At 46.2% G+C, this 19,532-nt stretch overlaps 1 protein-coding gene across 12 annotated transcripts in view; it reads right to left on the bottom strand.

The window, feature by feature from the left end:
* Window positions 1-19,532, bottom strand: part of PMS1 (PMS1 homolog 1, mismatch repair system component) — a 2,204,114-nt gene that overhangs the window by 39,798 nt on the left and 2,144,784 nt on the right. For all 12 annotated transcript variants that reach the window (XM_069615650.1, XM_069615653.1, XM_069615656.1 and 9 more), the window contains one exon: window positions 9,173-9,303. In XM_069615650.1, the coding sequence (XP_069471751.1) occupies window positions 9,173-9,303 (131 nt within the window). The remainder of the gene's footprint in view (window positions 1-9,172; window positions 9,304-19,532) is intronic.

The raw sequence follows: 19,532 nt of genomic DNA, 5'->3' as shown, positions 1-19,532 counted from the left end.
CCGGAGAGAGACCGTCAGCCAGACATCCCGCGGGGGTTGAACCAGAGGGGCGTAAAGCAGCTGGGAAGAGCAAGAACTCTTTGACCCCCCCCGAGCAATTTGGAAAGGGAGGACACTGCTCCCCAAGGAATAAGCGACCCTGTCGCTAGGCTGAAGAGAGCCTTCCTGGAAAAGAAAAAAGAATGCCAGGACAGACCCCCTACCCCAGGGGTGGACAATATAGGAGACAATGACGAAGGCTATATGCCTGACGATGAAGGCGAGAATGACACCTTTCAACATTTCAACATATGGAAGAAGAAGTCGATCCCCAAGAGGTGGATAATAGCACTGACATGTTTGATCCGGAGGCCATCAGGCACGCAAAGTCTTCGGAGTGGGTGCCGTTGCCTAGAGTGGCAGGTTACATTGCGCAGCACATTCTAAAGCCACTGGAATGAGACGTGCGATCTCGCATGAGATCAGAATGTCCCAGGCCAGGCTTACCAGGGAAGCTAGCTGAGACACCAGATCTAGACCCAAAGATGGTCACGTTTGTGACAAAGTCTACAAAAGACATAAGGAAAGGAATAGATCACGCATGGCGAGCATGCCAAGACAAGGTCCTTGATATTGCAGGTCCATTAGCTAAAATAATGGACCTCGCAGAGAAGGCGAAAGATACGGGTACTCCAGTGGACGCTTCCGCTCTTGCGAATTGGGCCCAACGGGCGGTGTGTCTCTTAGGAAATGCAAATTGTGCACTCTCCTCTGAGAGAAGAAGAGGTGTTCTGCTAAAGATCGATGGTAAACTAAGTGACCTTGCCTCCTATGAAGCAGGCGAAAAACGCCAAAGGCCTGTTATTCGGCGAAACTTTCGCTAAAGAGATGACCCAGTTTGTGGGCACTTATTCTGCTCTAGAGAGCACAAAGCTCAATAAAGAAAATCTTCCCAAATCGTGTTTTTTACGGGACCGGACGCCAAAGAGGTTGACCGTCCGGTCGGTACAATTACCATCGTAGACACCAGGGGCCACGCTCCCAATACTGGGAGGGGAAGCAACAACCTTCTTCCCGGCAAGAGCCAGATTTTCCAGAGGTCGTAGAGGGAGAGGATCCTAGTGGCAATCTAATGCATCAGGAGTTGAGTGCGATAAGCATGAAAGTAGGAGGGAGAAACCTTCACTATCTGAGTGCATGGCAAGCGTTATCGCGCAATGCATGTGTGTTGCAAGCAGTAGCAGGGCTTCATTTAGATTTTGTAGAAAACTGCATTCAGAACTGAGAACCTCGGCCCGTTCGTATGTCAAACAAAGAAGCAACGCTGTTACACAGCGAACTGCTCAAGCTGAGAGACAAGAATGCCATAGAGCGAGATGCTCAAGGAGGACCAGGGTGCCTCAGCAACATGTTTCTAGTGCACAGAGGGGACAAAATATGGCCAGTCATAAATCTGAAAAGTTTAAACGAATGGCTAGTGTACAATCACTTCAAGATGGAAGGTATCCATCTGCTCCGAGATCTCCTGTGGACAGGAGACTGGTTATCCCGGCACAATCTCAAGGACGCTTACCTTACGATTCCCATAGCTAGGAATTTCGGAGGTATCTCAGCTTCTGCTTGAACAAGGAAACGTGGCATTTTACATGTCTCCCATTCGACCTAGCGTCAGCTCCTTGGGCGTTCACCGAGCTGATGAGACCAGTAGCAGCAGCCATAAGAGAGAGAGGGATTCGCATTATTATCTACCTAGACGACATTTTCGTGCTAGGCCCAGACAAACAGTCCCTCACCAAGAGCGTCCAGTGGATTTTTTCTCTCTTAGCATCTCTAGGATTCTTAGTGAACTTAGACAAGTCCCAGTTGGTACCAGTCCAGACCCTAGAATTCCTAGGATTCAACATAGATACGCTCAAAGCAACCCTTGAGCTTCCACATCGCAAAGTGAGAGCAATAAAGAAGGAACTCAGGCTCGTGATAGTGAAAAGAGTGATTTCATTACGGAACCTCGCCAGAGTGGTAGGCTTGCTTGCAGCCTCCATTCAAGCGATTTTCCCAGGACCCCTCCACTATCGAGCGTTACAGAGATTGAAGATCAGGCACCTTCAAGGAGGGCTCAGCTACCATCAGATAGTGACCCTAGATCCCGACGACATTACCGAGATACAATGATGGCTCCAGAATATGAAAGCCTGGAATGGCCGAGCGATTTTCGGGGATTCCCCAGATCTCATCATAGAGTCAGATGCGAGCAGATTTGGCTGCGGAGCCCGTTGCAAACAAATAGAGACAGGAGGGAAATGGTCGGAACAGGAATTGCGTCTCCACATCAACTGTCTCGAATTGTTGGCAGGGTCATTCGCAGTCTACGCTTTTACGAAAGAAAAAGTCAAATGCTGCGTGCTACTCAAGATGAACAATATATCAGCAGTGCCCACGCTTACAGCTCAGGAAGTCTTCATTCTATTAAAGACAAGGAGGCGAGCATTATATCCCACCCGGATTATGGACAAAGTTATTTTCATGCATCATGTATTAAATGTTCAACTTTGTCTGACAGCCACCCTGATGTAGTATTTTCCATTTCTCGTAGGAGACAATCACAAAGCGACCTGATCGGAGACAGAGAGATTAAGGTGGACGCAAGTGCCAGTCATCATGGAAGTTCAAGACTTCAACAGTTCGAATTCACCGTTACAGTTTAAATATCGTTGCCAGTTGGCATTAAGACTGTTGCAATTCATAGTCAAGTTGGGACAAGGAAAAGAAAGAGGAAAGGACCTAGTGTTAAGGGTTCTTAAGGACTGACCTGCATGCTTATAGGTGCAGGAGAAGAGGTCAAGGCTTCCTAACCCCTGGGAGTCATGGGAGTTGTGGTTTGGAGCTAGAACTTTAAGACATTACGGATTTAGAAACTTGTAAACCCAAATTTGCATCTTTTTTGAAAATGTTCTGAAAAATATTACAAATATTGCAGTTTAAAAAAGTTTAATTTGAAAAGCTAATTATGGCAGTAATAAAGAAAGTAAAGCATAATGCTCGCCTCCTTGTCTTTAATAGAATGAAGACTTCCAGAGCTGTAAGAGTGGGCAATCTTTATTGTCCTGGTTATTTCCTCATGCTTTTCATTAGCTAAAAGAGACGCCTAATGTTCATCATAGTATTCTGCTTCAGAATAAAGCCAGTCTGATCTTCAAGTACAACTTTATGAATTACTTTAGATAGCATTCTAGCTAATAATTTTGCCAGTGTTTTATAATCTACATTTATCATAGCTTGGAGTCTTTAAAAACCGCACTCCATTGGGTCCTTGTCCGCTTTAAGTAGCACTATGATCAGCACTGTATTCATGGTTTCCGGCAGCATGCCTGTCCCAAATGGTGCCTATATATCTCTGCTAATTAAAATATCAATACATCAGAATATTATTCCCCATCAGGTGTCTTGCCATTTTGTACATCATCAATGGACCACTGAATTTCTTCCAGAATCAGTTGTCTGGCCAGTTCCTCCCTGTCTTCAGGACTTAACTACGGGACCCCTGCTTCCATTAGCAAATCACATATTTTGTCTGGGTCTGGCCTAGCCTGTTATGTATGTAAGAGGTTGTAGTATTCCTGGAAAGTTTGATTAATCCCATTCTGACTGTGAATTGCATTGCCCCTGGAGTCCCTAACAATCATGATTGGTTCTTTCTTTTTCTCCTTATTCACCAACCAGGCAAGAGTTTTTCCCAGTTCATCCACCTCATCATGTAGCTTGCTTACATATAAAGTATAGGTCATCTTCCCAGCCTCCCATAAAGCTCATATAGGGACTCACTCTATTTCAATTCCCCTGTGTACATGCTCTTCACTTCCCTAATCCTACTTTGAATTTGGCTCATTTGTTTGACCAGCACGTGACACAGCCAAAATGATGTAGATATACAAACAGCCCGTACGTGATTTTAAAAGCCGCCCATACCGTGCCAAATTCTACCACAGAATTTGTATTTGTCTCAAAGAACTCCACTGTCGCTGTTCTTATCGCATGACCAAACGCTAATTCCCTAAGCGCATACACTCTGAGCCTCCAAGTGGATGTCAGAGCCCTAACATCAGCTCATTTTAGTATTATAAACAGAGTCTAGTAACCTATCTAGATAATCTGCTGTACAGAGAACGGGGCCCAAAACGGCATGCATGAAGCCAAAATAAATTCAACTATAGGTCTGATGCACAGCTGAGTAGAACGAATATCCTCTCATTTCAGGATGCAAGTACCGCCAAGTCTCTATCAATATGTGCTCCAATGACCTGGTTGAGGGCTCTACCCAACGCCCTGCACTCTATTCTGGATGCATCAAGATCCTAGCTTAAAGGACAAGTTCAGTCTCCCATTCAGAGTACCTTGTAAGTATTGTATTTACATAGAATAGAGGACATCTGTGTGAAGAAATTAGAGTTATCGATATTAGGGGTATATGTACATAAAGAAAATAACTGGTTTTCCAGATAATCTCCCCACTGCCCACCCCGTCGATTATCGTGGTTTCCACTTGCCAGGGCACTGTGCACATCACCCAGATAACTACCCCTGTGGCAGAAGAAGTGAAGGAGGAGATACTTAGTAATCCGTCCCACCTTTTAGTCAACATATGCTCATCCTTAGACAGGTGCTTCTCCTGCAGTATTGCTATATCCATTGGTCTCCTTTTAATATAAGACCATAATATCCTGGCTTTCTTGATCACTCAGTTAAAACCTTTCAAATTCTATGATAATACCTTAAGCTCGTATTTTGGTGCGTAGATTAGTGTACAGTAGTACTGTATTCCTACATATATCCAATCCCCACTCATGCACCATTTCCACCACAGCGTCCGGTCTCATATGTTGGGGTAGGAAATCTGCTGCACTTCAATGGGTTGTTGGGGGTAGGAAATGTGTCCCCCTTAGCTGTATTCTGGGGGTAGGAAATGTGTTGCATTTAGATGGGTTGTTGGGGGTAGGAAATTTGTCACCCGTAGCTGTATTTTGGGGGGTAGGAAACATGTTGCACTTGGATGGATTGTTGGGAATATGAAATGTGCTGCACTTGGTTGTATTTTGGGGGTAGGAAAAGTGCCGCACTTAGATGGGTTGTTGGGGCTAGGAAATGTGTCAACCGTAGCTGTATTTTTGGGGGTAGGAAATGTGTTGCGCGTGGATGGATTTTAGGGGGAGGAAATGCGTTGCAGTTGGATGGGTTGTTGTGGGTAGGAAATGCGCCACCCTTAACTGTATTTTGGACGTAGGTATGTGTCGCACTTAGATTAATTGTTGTGGCTAGGAAATGTGTCAGCCTTAGCTGTATTTTGGGTGTAGGAATGTGTTGCACTTAGATGGATTTTTGGCAATGGGAAATTAGTTGCCCGTGGCTATATTTTGGGGGTAGGAAATGTGTTGCACTTAATTAACCATACAAAAAACACAATATTCTGCCTCCTCATCCTCAAATCACAAACTAAACACAACCCTACCTCTACTGCACAACAAAGCGCACACACTTCACAACACCCAATATGAAACCAACCACAAATACAAAGCATCCATGCACAATCATACCTGAACTACACATGACGGCTACCAACCAAAAACACAGCAACGCCCAGTGACCCATTTTTCCAAACGGAAGCTGCCAACAGCAAATCAAAGCTCTCTTGCTCTTCTCGCTCTCAACAACCCCCAATCCTCCTCCCCTTACAGATCGCCATAGCCCCAAGAGACCACACAAGTGGCAGCAGTGCGCAGTATTAGACCACACAACATAACATGGAATAACAGGAGTTGTTGATGTTTTGTCATCCCATGTAACTAACCCCACCTCCCGTGCAAGTCCATAAAACCCCAACTAGTGATGCAACAGTTCTGAAACACATAGCAAACACTGCCTGCACATTCCAACCCCCATACAACAAAGACTTTCAAGAAGTATCTCAAACCTAATATAACCCAGCTCACTCCAACAATGTGCATGTACGCGGCAGTCTCTCAACCAGAGCTCAGAGGGTAGAGTTCACTCTGCCTCTGTAGCTCTTCCTGGGATTGCAGTCAACCACCTACTCAACCAGAACACGGTTCTAGCACTAGTAATGTTTAGTCATATTCATTTGGCCACCACACCTTTGCAATGTTCAAGCTCTCACATCCTTACTGACAAGGTCAGTTTGAGGAAAATTGTGTAATTCACTGATTAGTCTCAAGTAATGAAGTGCAATTTTGGGATCTTCAAAAACAAACTTTTCCCCACACATTAATACAAAGTCTTACTGGCGGGAGCAGTGCATACGGCAACTTCTTTGTCTGTATTATCTTCTTAACTTCATCAAGTGTTTTTCTACGTCGATGTGCTTCTGTCCCATAGTCTTGTTAAAAGCATATCCCGCACCCCCCTTTCATGTGTGGCATAGAAAGAATCTTAACCTTGTCCTGATGATGAAGGAGGTGAATCATAACTCATGGGAAGGCACCCAGTGGTTGTCTTCAAGAAGGATCTGATGTGCTCTGTCGACTTGGAAACTGGCCAAATCTGAACTCTCATCAAACGACAAGGGAATCAGTATCTCTGGTAATGGTTCCATAATACCTTTCTGGGTTCCTTCCTGTAAGCCAAGCATTTGCACATTGTTCCAAGTCATTGAGTTTGGTCTACTGCGTCTTTGTTTTTTCGTTAAGTAATGACAATTCCCTCTTTGACTATAATCTTCTAGAGTGGACACTCTTTTTTCAATGTCACCAGTTGTATTGCTCAGTTTAGATAGGTCATGTCACATTTGCGTAATAGAAATAGAGAGCGAGTCAATTTTGTCAGTTATCTGTTTATTTCCATCAAGCACCACCACTCCAAAATCTGCAATCATAGTTGTCATGCATAATCTCCCATAACTGCTGCGGCCCCTTCTTCCGCCAATTTCACCCCTTGGTATACCGACCTGACAAAACTAATGTCCAGCGGGCCACTCAATGCTTCCTTAGTGTCCTTCGGAGCCCTCCCAAAACGTTTTGGCATCAGGCCCACCGGGTCTGGAAAGACTGTTATATTTAGGAGTACAACACAAGCCCCCACCGCTGCACCCTTCACACTCCACAAACAGGTCAGCGCAGTGCCAATATGCCAATGTAGGCACTCCAGTTCCCCCTGTAACTTTCATATGTGGCCAGTATCCCCAACCTGCATCCTTACATACTGAACACGTCCATACACCGTCCGCCCAATTAAATCAGAATCAATCCGGGGGGTTAAAGGTTGATAACGCCCTCCATCAACCGACAAACAGTACAGGCATCACCAGAAGGAAATGCTGGTCAGTACAGCACACACCACTTGCCCTGCGCGAACACGACTCAGCACCAATCCCCCCCCCCCCATGAGGCCCGGGAGATCTTTCTCTGGGTGTAGCTGGATCCTAAAGCTCAGGTTGCTGGGCCCAAATGACAAGCAAGTCGCTGTACCCCAGGCATCCCCGCCTTGCTACGCACATCGCTGCAGTGCGGCGCTCCCTTATCTTTGAGTGGCCAGCTCACACACCACTCCCCTGGATGGAAGACAGCTCCTATGTGCTCTCGGTCATACCAACAAACATTTAGTTTCAGGGCTCCATGCACTTCAAAAGTGTGTGAAAAAGTGCTCCAGTTATGCACACTACCGAAAACAGGATACCGATGAAGTGTCCTCGCCATTAAGTGACGGACATATCACTGAAAAAGAAAAAACGTATGGCGGCGCTCGGTAATCTAGATGCTAATACAGTGGACATCTTGGCGCCTGCCGTTATAGGCTGTGTCAGGGTGAGGAAGGGGATGAGAGGGCAGGACCCGCCACCCGTTAACAAGACCAGTTGCATAGTTTCATCCATACAGGAGCTATTTTGCTTAGGTGACTGATTATGCTTGGGAAGGGAGACAATATCCATCTGGCTGAACACAGAGAACCTGCACAAATGGGGGTCTGCAAAACACTGCATTCTTAACAATTCTAAAATGATGAAGAAGGGGGAGTCCATAGGCAATAAAGTAGATGATGGCTGAAGACACAAATTACTTCATATTTTGCCTTTACTTTGTGTGGTTCCCCCTTACTGAATTCCTATGCTTGCTCAGAAGACAGCCAGGAGGGCTCATCGAAGAGAAAAGCAAGAATTCAGGGAAGGATCATTAACATTAGGTGTGGCTTAACCATCCAGAAGTGGGAACCCTACAATCTATTGTTTGGGTTAGTAAGAATTATAAAGAACTCAAGTTTTCATCTGGTTGCCCACTATGTCATTGGGCATCCTTTGGTGGAAAATAAAACCGTCTGTATGGTTAGAAATCAACAATTTCATGTGTATTGCTTCATGTTTAGAAGTTGCTGAGATGGACAAGAGGAAAAATATGGAAAGCACAGGATCAGAACATATGATAACATGCACAGAGCATTAATATTCTGGGATGTGCAAAATAAAGTGTCAAATACTTCACAGGAACTCTGTAATAAGTATCCGGCATTCTACACAGCCAGCCAACACATTCACGGAAGGATTCTGTCAACACACTCATCAGAGAAGTGCTACAAGTTTTGGAAGTCTTCACTAAGAAATCATGATGCAGTTGCATGTTTGACAACTCAGAGCGGTCTAAGAATTACCAGTGTGTGTTACTCACACTATACCCAGTATCTGTGACATAACATTCCTTTCCAAATATAGCATTGTGTCTTCAGTAATATGAGTAATGCCACCAGTTAAATCTATAATAGTATGTGGCATAGTCCACGCTCTGAAGTAATCAACGGGCATGTTTTTTCACTCTACAAAACAAAAATAAAACACGAAAATAGATAATAAACTATGTTGGATGTTTTAACACCAACTCGGATCAAATAGCTGGCGATGAATGCTTTAGTGTATAGTTTAAATAGGTAAATCTTAGATCAACCATCGTGGTCAATTAGAATTAGAAGCCTACTACTTAATAGGAACATTGAAGCGTTACAGAGGGAGTGTGCATGTGTCAATTATCACGTGTATAAATGTGTAGAATGGATGCGACAAGGTACGGACAATAATCTTCTGCCCCCAAAGATTTCCTGCAAAGTGTTAGGGCGCTGTTTTAAGAATGAGGCACTGGGTGTGGAAAAGAAGGAACCTTAAATCCGAAAAAAACAAAATAAAACGTAGAACAACGTGTACCTTGTACGAGTTTTATCTTGAAGCCATTTGTTACAAGCCTGGGATCCGAAATGTATGTCCATCCATTCAATCCTGGTCTTTCCTTCTCCATACTATAGAGGGCATCCATATGGTGCAGACCGCCGACAAGTCTACATCAAAAACATGTGATTAAATGGAGCAGACAAAATATTGCAATATACGCCTACAAAAATAAAACATTGGATTAGTCAATTTTTTCCAAGATGTAATGATCTCTATGCAACTGCAACTTATGTGTTTTTACAAATTGTGACCTACCTATTAATTCTTCGAAAACAGGTACGTTTTTAGCCAATTAAGGTCTGCAAGTGAGTCTTCTGCATATCATTTTGAAATAGAGGCCAATGAAGCATCAAGGGTGCAGATTGTTTTTTCTGTGTGAGCAAACTGTTTGGCTACTGCTCACACTTCTTTACTGGTTGTAAATGCAGACAACATGGGGCAACACGTATTAAATACTGTTCTGAAGAAGTCATCCAGAAGAATGCAAGTTGAATGATGCTTTTTTGTGAGAGAAAATACATTTTTGCCAACTGAATATACTTTAGAATAAGGTGCCACAGGGAATGGTCTTTTAAGTAATTTAGAGACGAGAAACCACTTGCCAAATCGAAATTGGAGAATTTACATACATATATTCAAGTCCTGGCTAGAACACAAATCACACAAGATTAGTTATCAGAGCATTGTATGATTTGAAATGGAAGAAGACTTGCTCCCATTACATACAGAATTATAGATGGGTAGCCATTAATTACTGGAATGCACTCCACCAGGGGTTCCGAGTAACATCTGTTACAAGAGAGCTAAGCTTTAGTAGTTAATGATGTGAAATGGAAACCCAAAGTGGCATATACCTGGGAGTTGATGGGTAGTTATCCTGAACATGTCCTGAAGAATGGGCCAGCACCACAGGGACTGGGCTTCCCGGGAGAGAGCGGGGGAGAAGAATGGCCCAGCACCACAGTGACTGGGCTTCCCGTGAGAGAGTGGGGTAGCACGTCCCGCCATGTTTCCTGATGTAAAACATGCTGATGGTGTTGTCCGTGAAGATCTGCACCACTTCCCCCTGTGACTGAGGCTGGAATTACTTGATGGCCCAGAGGACTGCCTGTAGTTCCAGGATGTGTAAGTCCTTCTCCCCCAGAAGTCAGAGGCCTCTGGCGTGAGATTGTCCTGTGAGCCCTCCAACCCTCTATAGAGGAGTCAGTAGTGACCATAGCCTGGTATGGAGGGATCTGGAAGGGGGCTTCCTGAATGAGGTGTCCATACCGACCACCCTTGAAGAGCTAGACGGAATGCCCGATTGAGGACGATCTTCACCGTCCATGTGCCCGAGACCTGCTGCCACCTGGCATCCAGGAATTCCTGTAGGGGTAGCATTTGGAGCCTGTAAAAGGGAACCAGAGGGATGGAGGAGGACATCATGCCTAACAGGGATTTGATGGTTGGTGTGGACAGCTGCTGAACCTTCCCTAGGATGGCTTTTACCCTCTCCTCTGAGGGGGTTGCCAGACACGAGAGTGTGTTAAGCCTGGCACCCAGTAACAGTGCATTCTGAGATGGCACCACGCAGGACTTCGGATAATTGATGGAGAATCCGAGCGAAGTCAGAAGGTATATGACCTCCGCTGTGTGTTGGGTTGCCAGTGCGTGGAAGCGGGCCCAGATGAGGCAATCGTCCAGGTAAGGGTAGACGTGGATTCCCTCGCAGTGTAGATGCTCTGCTAACAGGGCCAAGCATTTGGTGAATACCCTCAGAGCCGATTTCAGGCCGAAAGGAAGGGCCTTGAATTGGTAATGCTGCCCCCTGGACGACAAAATGCAGCAACCTCCGGTGTTTGCGATAAATATAGGGATGTGGAAGTATGCATCCTCCAGGTCGAGAGTTACCAGAAAATCCCCTTCCTCCACCTGGTCCAGCATGTGCTGCAACGTGACCATCCTGAATTTTTGGGACTTTAGTTCCTTGTTACTTGTTCTTGTACTTGTTCTTGTTCAGGCGTTGCAAGTCTAGGATTGGTCGCCACCCTCCCGACTTTTTCGTTACAAGAAAGTAACTGGTGTACACTCCAGAGCCCCAGAGGCACTGAGGGACCGGTTCTATTGGCCCTTTTCGTAACAGGCCCTGAACCCCCTGTAGCAGCTGGCCTATGTGGAGTTCTTAACATGGGACTGTAGCAGCTGGCCTATGTGGAGTTCTTAACATGGGACAGGAGGAAGTTGGGGTAACCTGTCCTAAAGAACGTCCAGCACCCATTTGTCCATGGAGATCTTTTGCCACTGATAGCCAGCCTCCCAATGGGGTGCGAAAGAGGGGGTTGGTCCTTGGCCGGTTCAGGCCTGCTTGGGCATCTGTGTCCTGGGTGGCGAACAACAAGGACATTGGTCTCCACTGCCGTAGGCCTGGGAGCAACCCTGTAAGGCCTCCTGGGTAGTGGAGCGGGAGGGCTGATGAAAGGGGGTAGTGTATCCTTTGGAGGACCTGGAGACTCTTCCCTTCTGGGAACAAAAGGACAACCTTCTCTGTTGCAGGATCCCAGGAGAGCGCACTGTCTCCATGTCGGTCCTGATTACCTGGAGAGTGTCATCCACTGACTTCCTATACAGGTTGTCCCCATCAAATAACACGTCTACATCCTTGGTCTGCATGTCTGTGCAGAAATTCATGGCCTTTAGCCAACCTTGGCATCGAAGACCCACACCATTCCCCATCTGGCAGAACCTTGAGTCCATTATGTCGGGCGCGACCATTATGGTGTGGCTTAAAGCCACCTCTCCTTCCTGGAATAAGGCCAAGGCTTCAGACCTTCTTGTCATCACAGAGGAAGACCAGGATGGGCCCGCCATTGTGCCACAGCTCCCTGTTGTACCTAAACTGGATGGCGAGGACGTTGGAGACCTTGATGGAGGCTGACGTGTTAATGATCTACTTGACAGCCATATCAATCTTCTTGCCTTCCTGGTCAGGAGACACCGTGGACGACAGTGAGAGGTTTGACAACCTCTTCATGGCAGCGGCCGACCCCACTGAAAACGGAGAAGGCTGAGACCTGAGACACCTAGTGGCCGAATCTGGGACCTGGTACTTCTTCTCCAGCCTGTCACACTTCGATAGTATGATATTTGGAGCCTTCATGACTGCCAGTCCATCTTCTCAAATGTCCAACAACGGGACCAACATGATGGTCTTTTCTGCGGACTCTGACAGTTGCCAAAAGAAGCCTTCTATCTTCTCTTCTGGCACAAGATTGAAGGGCTTGGCTGCCTTCGGGATAATGGAGTGGAAGGAGCTAATCTTATCCCGGGTGAAGCCCTGGTAGGCTTGCTGACATCTGGGGGTTCCCCATCTGCAGGAACGTAGTAGTCATACTCATCCGTCTGAGTACCGGCATTGTCGATGTCTGTGCCAGTGTTCATGTCAACCGAGTTCTCCGCTAGAGGGGCTAGCACTGGCCCAGGGGTAACAGGCGCCCTTATGGGGCGGTGCCGGCTAATGTTAAGGAAGCCTTGGAGGGCTCCTGGTCGGACCAGGCACAAGAGCAGCAGGCAGCCGCTGCTGAATCTCTGCCACCAACATATCCAAGGTGGTTAAAATGTCCAGGGACATTTCCCTTGGTGCAGGTGCAGGTGGTGCAGCTGGAGCAGGAGCTGGGCTCAAGACCCTTTGAGGACTACACGGCTGGTAGGGCTCATTGGACCATGATCCCTCCTGAGGCAGCTGTACCTGGCCCCCTTCTTTGTCTGAATAAAAATCTTGAGGCAAATACTCTTCATAACATGTGTAGATATGAGGTGATGAGCCACTACTGGGGATCCCAAAGGAGCCAAAGGAACAGCCTTAGTAGGGCTGGGAAGAAAATTCAGAGCAGGCAGCAGGGCTCTCACCTGATCTGAATCCTTTGGGAAGGAGGCCAATACAGGAGCCTACAGAGTAGAAATAGGCACTGCTGCCATAGACTTGGTCACGGTCGGAGGCAGAAAGACTCTGGCCAAGCTAGTTGTTGTGAAGAGGATAGTTGTTGACAAATTTTTCGTCGCTGAAGGAAGACTCACTTTCCCTGAATTCCCATGTCACCAACCTTCGTGGCGATCTCTCTTGGTCTTCGATGAGTGAGAAGGATTGGCAGATGTTGCATCCTTTCGCGTTTTGGTCAGGGTGAAGACAATAAAGGCACTTGAGGTTGCCGGTCCTCTACGAAGATTTTCTTCAGGCCTCAGCTCTCACAGGTCCTGAAGAGGCTCTTCTTCGCAGCATCAGCCATGTTTGAGGTGCTCAGATGTAGGTCCAAGCCTGAGTCTGTTGGCGTCACGGGTTGAAGATGCAACGATTGATGGAAGATCTTCGTCGATAAAGGACCCCAGCTGTTGATAGTTACCACATGATGGTAGACAATGAATAGATGGAAGATATCTTCTGGAAAAAAAAGGAAAAATAGCAAAAACTCTATGATTTTGGAGGAGCGAAGCACGAGGACTCCCAACACTAGAAGCATGCAGTAAAATCTGAAGATGGCCACCTTGGGTGAGCTTGGGAGTACGAGTGTCATTGGCTGGGGGCAGTATGAGCCAAACGACACTGATAGGCTATAGAGGAGACAAGCAGTTTTAAGTTTAAAGCTAAACTGCTTTCTTGTTACTGAGGATTCCCAGCCTAACGACAGGGAATATTCATGAGCATCTGAATCCATGCAAGACCCCCATGCTGGAGAACTATTAAACAATAGTCACAAACATCAATTGTATATATATTTAGTGACCAAGTATTTAGGAGTGAAGCTTTAATGGATCCACTCTCAGTAGCACATGCCACAGAGGAGGAAACCATTGGGCAAATTACATGGTGGGCGCCAAGTGAAGATGGGGCACTACTAGCAGCATCATTAGAAATTGTGTCAATCATGACATCAGAACCTGTGGCTACATGAACACCATTAGATGCGCTTACCAGGTCCATAATTTGACTGTTCCGACGGATGAGAGATGAACAGAGGTTATTACACAACACCAACACCCGCGTGTAGGTCATGACAGATGGAATCTAAATCACTATCTTTAATAACATCATTAGTGACATCCTCAGTAACATCACCCAGAGTTACATTGCTGGGAACATTGGTAAGCTATATATCATTTGTTTTATGCGGAAAAGATGAACCAGTTCAAAAGCAACAACCTAACGTGTGGCGTCCAACTAAGGGATGCAGCGGGGTTAGTACAATGGGCAATCGGAAGAGGCTCTGTGTAGGATCTGCGGTGCTGTCAATCGATGACGTGAGTGAGACAGTAGGCAAGGAGCCACATATGGTAGAATCAGTTTGACTAACAACCCCAGAACCGCCTGGCTGGGCAGCAACAGTTACAAATAGTGCTTCCAGAAAGCTTGGCCTTGCATCAGAGTATTTAAAATTAACGTATTTGCTGACAATAGCCACACAAGCAGCTTTTATGCGGCAAATAAAAACCTGAGCTCAGTGCGACGACCTATGGTCACAAAATGAGGGAAAATTAGGCACAATACAAATCGGTTATTGCATATAAAATGGGAGGCACATACATCACCCTGAAAAACAACACAGAGCAGAACAGAGTGAAAAAACTTGCCCAGCTTGTACTGCTTCATTCGAAGGCTGCCCTGCACAGAGTTACACTAGTAGCACAGTTGGAAATGTTAGAGGAAAGAACCCAACACTGACAAAGAGCATGTCATAGAGCGTCTAGCCGCACCTAGCAGGCTGCTTCCGACACTCCAGGAACCCCCATAGCTAGCTGCCCGATAGTGTTTTAAAATGGACAGTGGGCAGGGCTGAAGGGCTAGTGAGCCCGAAAGACATAAATAGCAGCAGTGGCTATCTATTGGGTCCAAACGAAACATATTGGGGAACATGCTGAGTGTACAAGGCCAAAGGCCGTGGCCTCTAGCCATGGCCCCTAGCAATATTTTAAAATGTACCGTGGGCACGGCCAAAGTACCTGGCACCCGGTTACTGGCGATTCACTGGAACTCGTGACATCTCCCCAGAATGGAGCCCTTCCTTCTAAGGCTAGGGAGGTGAAGCAGCTACACAGTAGTACCCCTATGGGTGGTGGAATACAGGACATCACAGGGAGAGATTCCCCTCATGGGGATAATGACTCCCGTTCCACGAAGCAACTCCCTAAACCCTTTTCCCTTGAGACCAAGTCCCTGCAGAAATTCCTAAAACTACGGTTTGTTATGGTAATGTCTCTTCAGTCTTTGACTCATGAAGTAATATCACCAAGACGAAGAAGAGCCAAAGAAACCTGCAGAATCATACCAGGTTGACTTATCATAATACTGAGAAGAGTTGGCCACAAGGAGGCATAAATAGTACTTCAACAACAGTAAAGAAGGACTTTAACCTTATGCTGGGGAGGGCTCAGCCACAAGAAAGAGAGCGAGGAAGGACTGGGAAAGAGGGAGAGCAGCCGGCGTGAAGCCAGCCAAGCCCAGGAAGTTCGAACCTGGGAACACGAAGCTGTAAGAAAGCTGATCAGTGGGGATATCCAGGAGTGGTTGACGGAGGATTATATGGGAACCCAAGCTCCTGACCTGTAAACGAGTGGAATAGAAGCCAGCGGTGGCGTGACCTCTGGGAGAGGGACTGTGTGGTCCGGCAACTAGCCCGGAGCCATGTGGCCTAAGTCTTTGCGGAACCACAAGGATGAAGCAGGAGTAGTCTCCATCATCACAGTAGTGATACCGAGAGAACCAAGAATCAAGAGAGCCTCTGGAGTAATCTCCTTCATAAGAGTGGTGATAACCAGAGATTTAAAAGTAGTCTCCCTCGTCACGTGATAATCCAATTAGGATTAAAGGGAATATTAGTCAACAAGAATTGTCAGGAGGCAACCTTCAGAAAGGCATACAACAGGGAAGAATCACTGAAACTATAAAGCACATTTTCAGGAGCTACTTGGAAGAACCGAAGAGACACTTTTGAGGACTATTGCCAAAGACTATCCCAAGATAGCCCTTAAGGCTGTCCAAGGTGGGTCAGGAGAAGGGAGTCATTCTCCTGACCATGTTCTCTTTGTTGAATTAGAAGCTAGCGCAAAAGATTATTGGAAAAGAGATAAAGACTGAACCAGTTCACCAGGAGAAGGGAGTAATTCTCCTGGTATTATTTTCCTTTGGACCCCAAACACTTTTGTAGCTTAGTGGTAGGGTTGGAGTAGGTTTTTTGGACAGAGGACGGATCCTTTTCATTTGGGCAAACATCCTGATGAAGAACACATGAGTTGATATTTGTTCAGGTAGGGATAACCTTTTAGAGATACGGATAGGGAGGTTCTTTTTCTATGTTTCTAAATAAAGTATTGTTTAAACATGCCACCCCTTTGTCCTACTATTCACTCCACCATGCCACAGCCTATAAGACATGTACTGTCAGCCATGGCCACTGTGACGAATATCTGGAATTCGTCCCTTCTCCCCATGGGGGAGGCATCCTTTGAGGTTAGGTGTGTGGGCCTGCTCTGCAACACCATCCCTAGGGCTTGAGGCAAGTGGGACCTCACCGGGAGAGACTCCCCCCTTTGGGGCCAAGGAATCCAGTTCCAATGAGCAACTCCCTAAGAAAGCTTCTAGTAATACATCTTCAATCACTTCCACGAAAGAAAAATCAGAAGAAACCACCAAAATGTGTTACTGTTGTCCAGAGGCTTTAAACACTCCTTTAAAAGATAAACCCCTTTTTACTGAGATGAAGAAGATCCATGGAGGAATGGAGAATACAACACAAACGGAGAAGACGGAAAAGGAGATTCTACATGGAAAACCCCACAACTGTTTCATAAAAGGAAGGGACGGAGGCTGGGCCGAGAGCGAAGAAGCCTGCAAGATACACAGTTTCTTGTTGGCTTGTGAGCATATGAGAGAGGATGCGCAGCATCCTATGATCGAGAAAGACGGAAACACTGAACCAAAGACCCGACGTGAGGGAACCTGAGAAGGGAAAGAAAAGAATACCGGCACAAGGTATCAGCACGCTGAAGAGAAACCAAGTGGTGGCGTGACCACAACGGAAGTGGGATGGGCAAGGAGTCTGGAAAATAATACTGATACCGCTCTGAACAACGTGAAGCTACCGGCAAGTGAGAAGCCGGAGAGTGTGAGTGGACTGCAGATTGAATAGAAAGGAACCACAAAGCCGCATGACGAACATAAGAGAAGATGTCAGCCTAACCATAGACCCATTGACGTTGCCCCTGGATGCAACTGGTAACGGGGTAAACAGGAGACCCAGAAACAGGCAACAAATCATTATTGGAACAGTCATAATCGTTGCAGTAGACAAAGTAATACTATGGAATGAAATAAAAGAGAATGATTATTTGAACATTCATACTCGTCATAAACAAGATAAAACCTGGATATTAAATGAAGCTAAAGAGAATCATTATTGTAATGTTTGTACTTGTCATAATCGAGATAAAACATTAATCCTGAAAGAAGTGATCGAGACTCATAATTAGGGTACTCATACTCGATCATGTAAAGATAATAGAGGAAGTGAATTCCAAACTCAGGACATTCAGTATAAAACACAATCAGACTCAGAAGAGAGATATCTGAAGAAAGAGAAACTGGAGAGCGAAAAAAAAGTCAAACCCAAAATGGGATAAGAAATTGAGAACTTTATGAAAAGCGTCAGATATCCAGAGATTTTGTAAGTGGCAAGGTTACACACTGATTCTTAAAACCATAAGCATCCCACCGCTGCCACCAGTGTAAAAACTGGAGGGGATGTCTGTACTCCTGCTCTCTATATGGCAGAGGAGAGGCACAGAGGACCCCAGCCAAGATTCTCTATTTGGTCAAACGTGGGTGAGCAATCAAGGCCTGGCTCTCAGGAGGTGATGCAGGCTGGTTCTTAAGTACATTGTACTCCCCAAGCACCCACAAAGGAATGTCCACACAGTGTATCTGTGAAAACACAGTCCTTATATAAAGGCTCAAGGTTATATACACAAACACAATAACTCACTTTGTGCTCAGTTAATCTACAATGGCAAGTATGTTCAGTTCTAAATTGTACCACAATTATTATCAGATTTCATTAACGTGCATCAACTATACTCTGGTTAAATGTCACACAAATCAATTAATAAAGAGAACCAACAATAAACATAGGAGGAAAAGCAGTTGATTAGAAGAATAGGTAGTATACTGGCCCCTACCACTAGACACAGTTCTATGTGAAGATCCCCTCACCTGGGCAACCTGTAAAATAAATATATACTACAAGCCCAGTCCATATTTTGTTCAATGAGTCTTATTTCCTTCTAAAATGTTTCTACTACCCCAATCTACCTGGAATAGCAGAGTTCCTCAAGGAGGCGTCAATGGATCCTTCTTGAGTGACTCCCTTTCAGGCAGGATCGTCGATGGGCCTCGAAGAGAGTGAACTTGGCGTTGATGATCCTCGATGAGAAGTTCGATGGTGTTGAGGCCGGCTTCGATCCTGGCAGTGCTCGTCGACGATGAGTCGGAGACATCCTGCAAAGACAAGGCATGCGGGGCACCTCGACAACACTTGTTTGTTACCGCAAAGAGTCTATGAAGAACGTTGGCACAGCAAGGGTGCTGAGTCGTCCGTCATCTATGCGGTCTTTGGGTGGCGAGAAACCCACTGGCGGATTCTCCTCGGCACTTTGACGGCCTCGACTTTGTCCGGCGGGACAAATCGGACGACGGTGCCGTCGACAGATTCCTTTGATTCGAATGACTTAATCAATGGAGCGTTGCGGCCCGAGACGTTGGCGGCACAGCGTCAATTGGTCCCTGCATCTGGGCAACACGGCTTCGATGGTTCTCCAGTGATTATACCACACCTGCGATCCCTGGTCGACGACGGTGGATGGAATGTCTGGTGCTTCTCTTCGTTCTCCTCGGCGCTCCCCGTCTCCGGTCGGCAGCCTGTCAAGGGTCTAACTTCCAGGGAGCTTTGGCGAAGGTTAGCCGTGCTCGATGGACCCTTAGAGCTCGGGAAGAGGTTGCCTGGATAGGTCCTCTCTCGGATTAGTCCTCCATGAACTCAACAGCTTTTTGATCGGGTTGAAGCAAATGCAGCAGCAAGTCTTCTTCTTTCAGCTGGGCTTCAAGGATAAGCTTCAAGTATCAACTTCAGCTCTTGAGCGGCGTCAGTTTCGATGTCAGTTTCAACTTCAGCTTCTGAACGATTTCTAGCAGTGAGAGGCCCCAGATATACTGTTCTGTCCCTCATTCATTCTGCAAGGTCACACCCAGGGAACCAATCACTCAGAAGGGCATTCAGCAGTCAGTCAGGCAATCAGGCATGCAGTCATACCAGTT

Source organism: Ambystoma mexicanum, chromosome 9 (assembly GCF_040938575.1).
Source record: "Ambystoma mexicanum isolate Mex_15411 chromosome 9, UKY_AmexF1_1, whole genome shotgun sequence".
Classification (NCBI taxonomy): domain Eukaryota; kingdom Metazoa; phylum Chordata; class Amphibia; order Caudata; family Ambystomatidae; genus Ambystoma; species Ambystoma mexicanum.
Note: the sequence above shows the minus strand (reverse complement) of the source record. Positions and strands in the feature narration are given on the sequence as shown.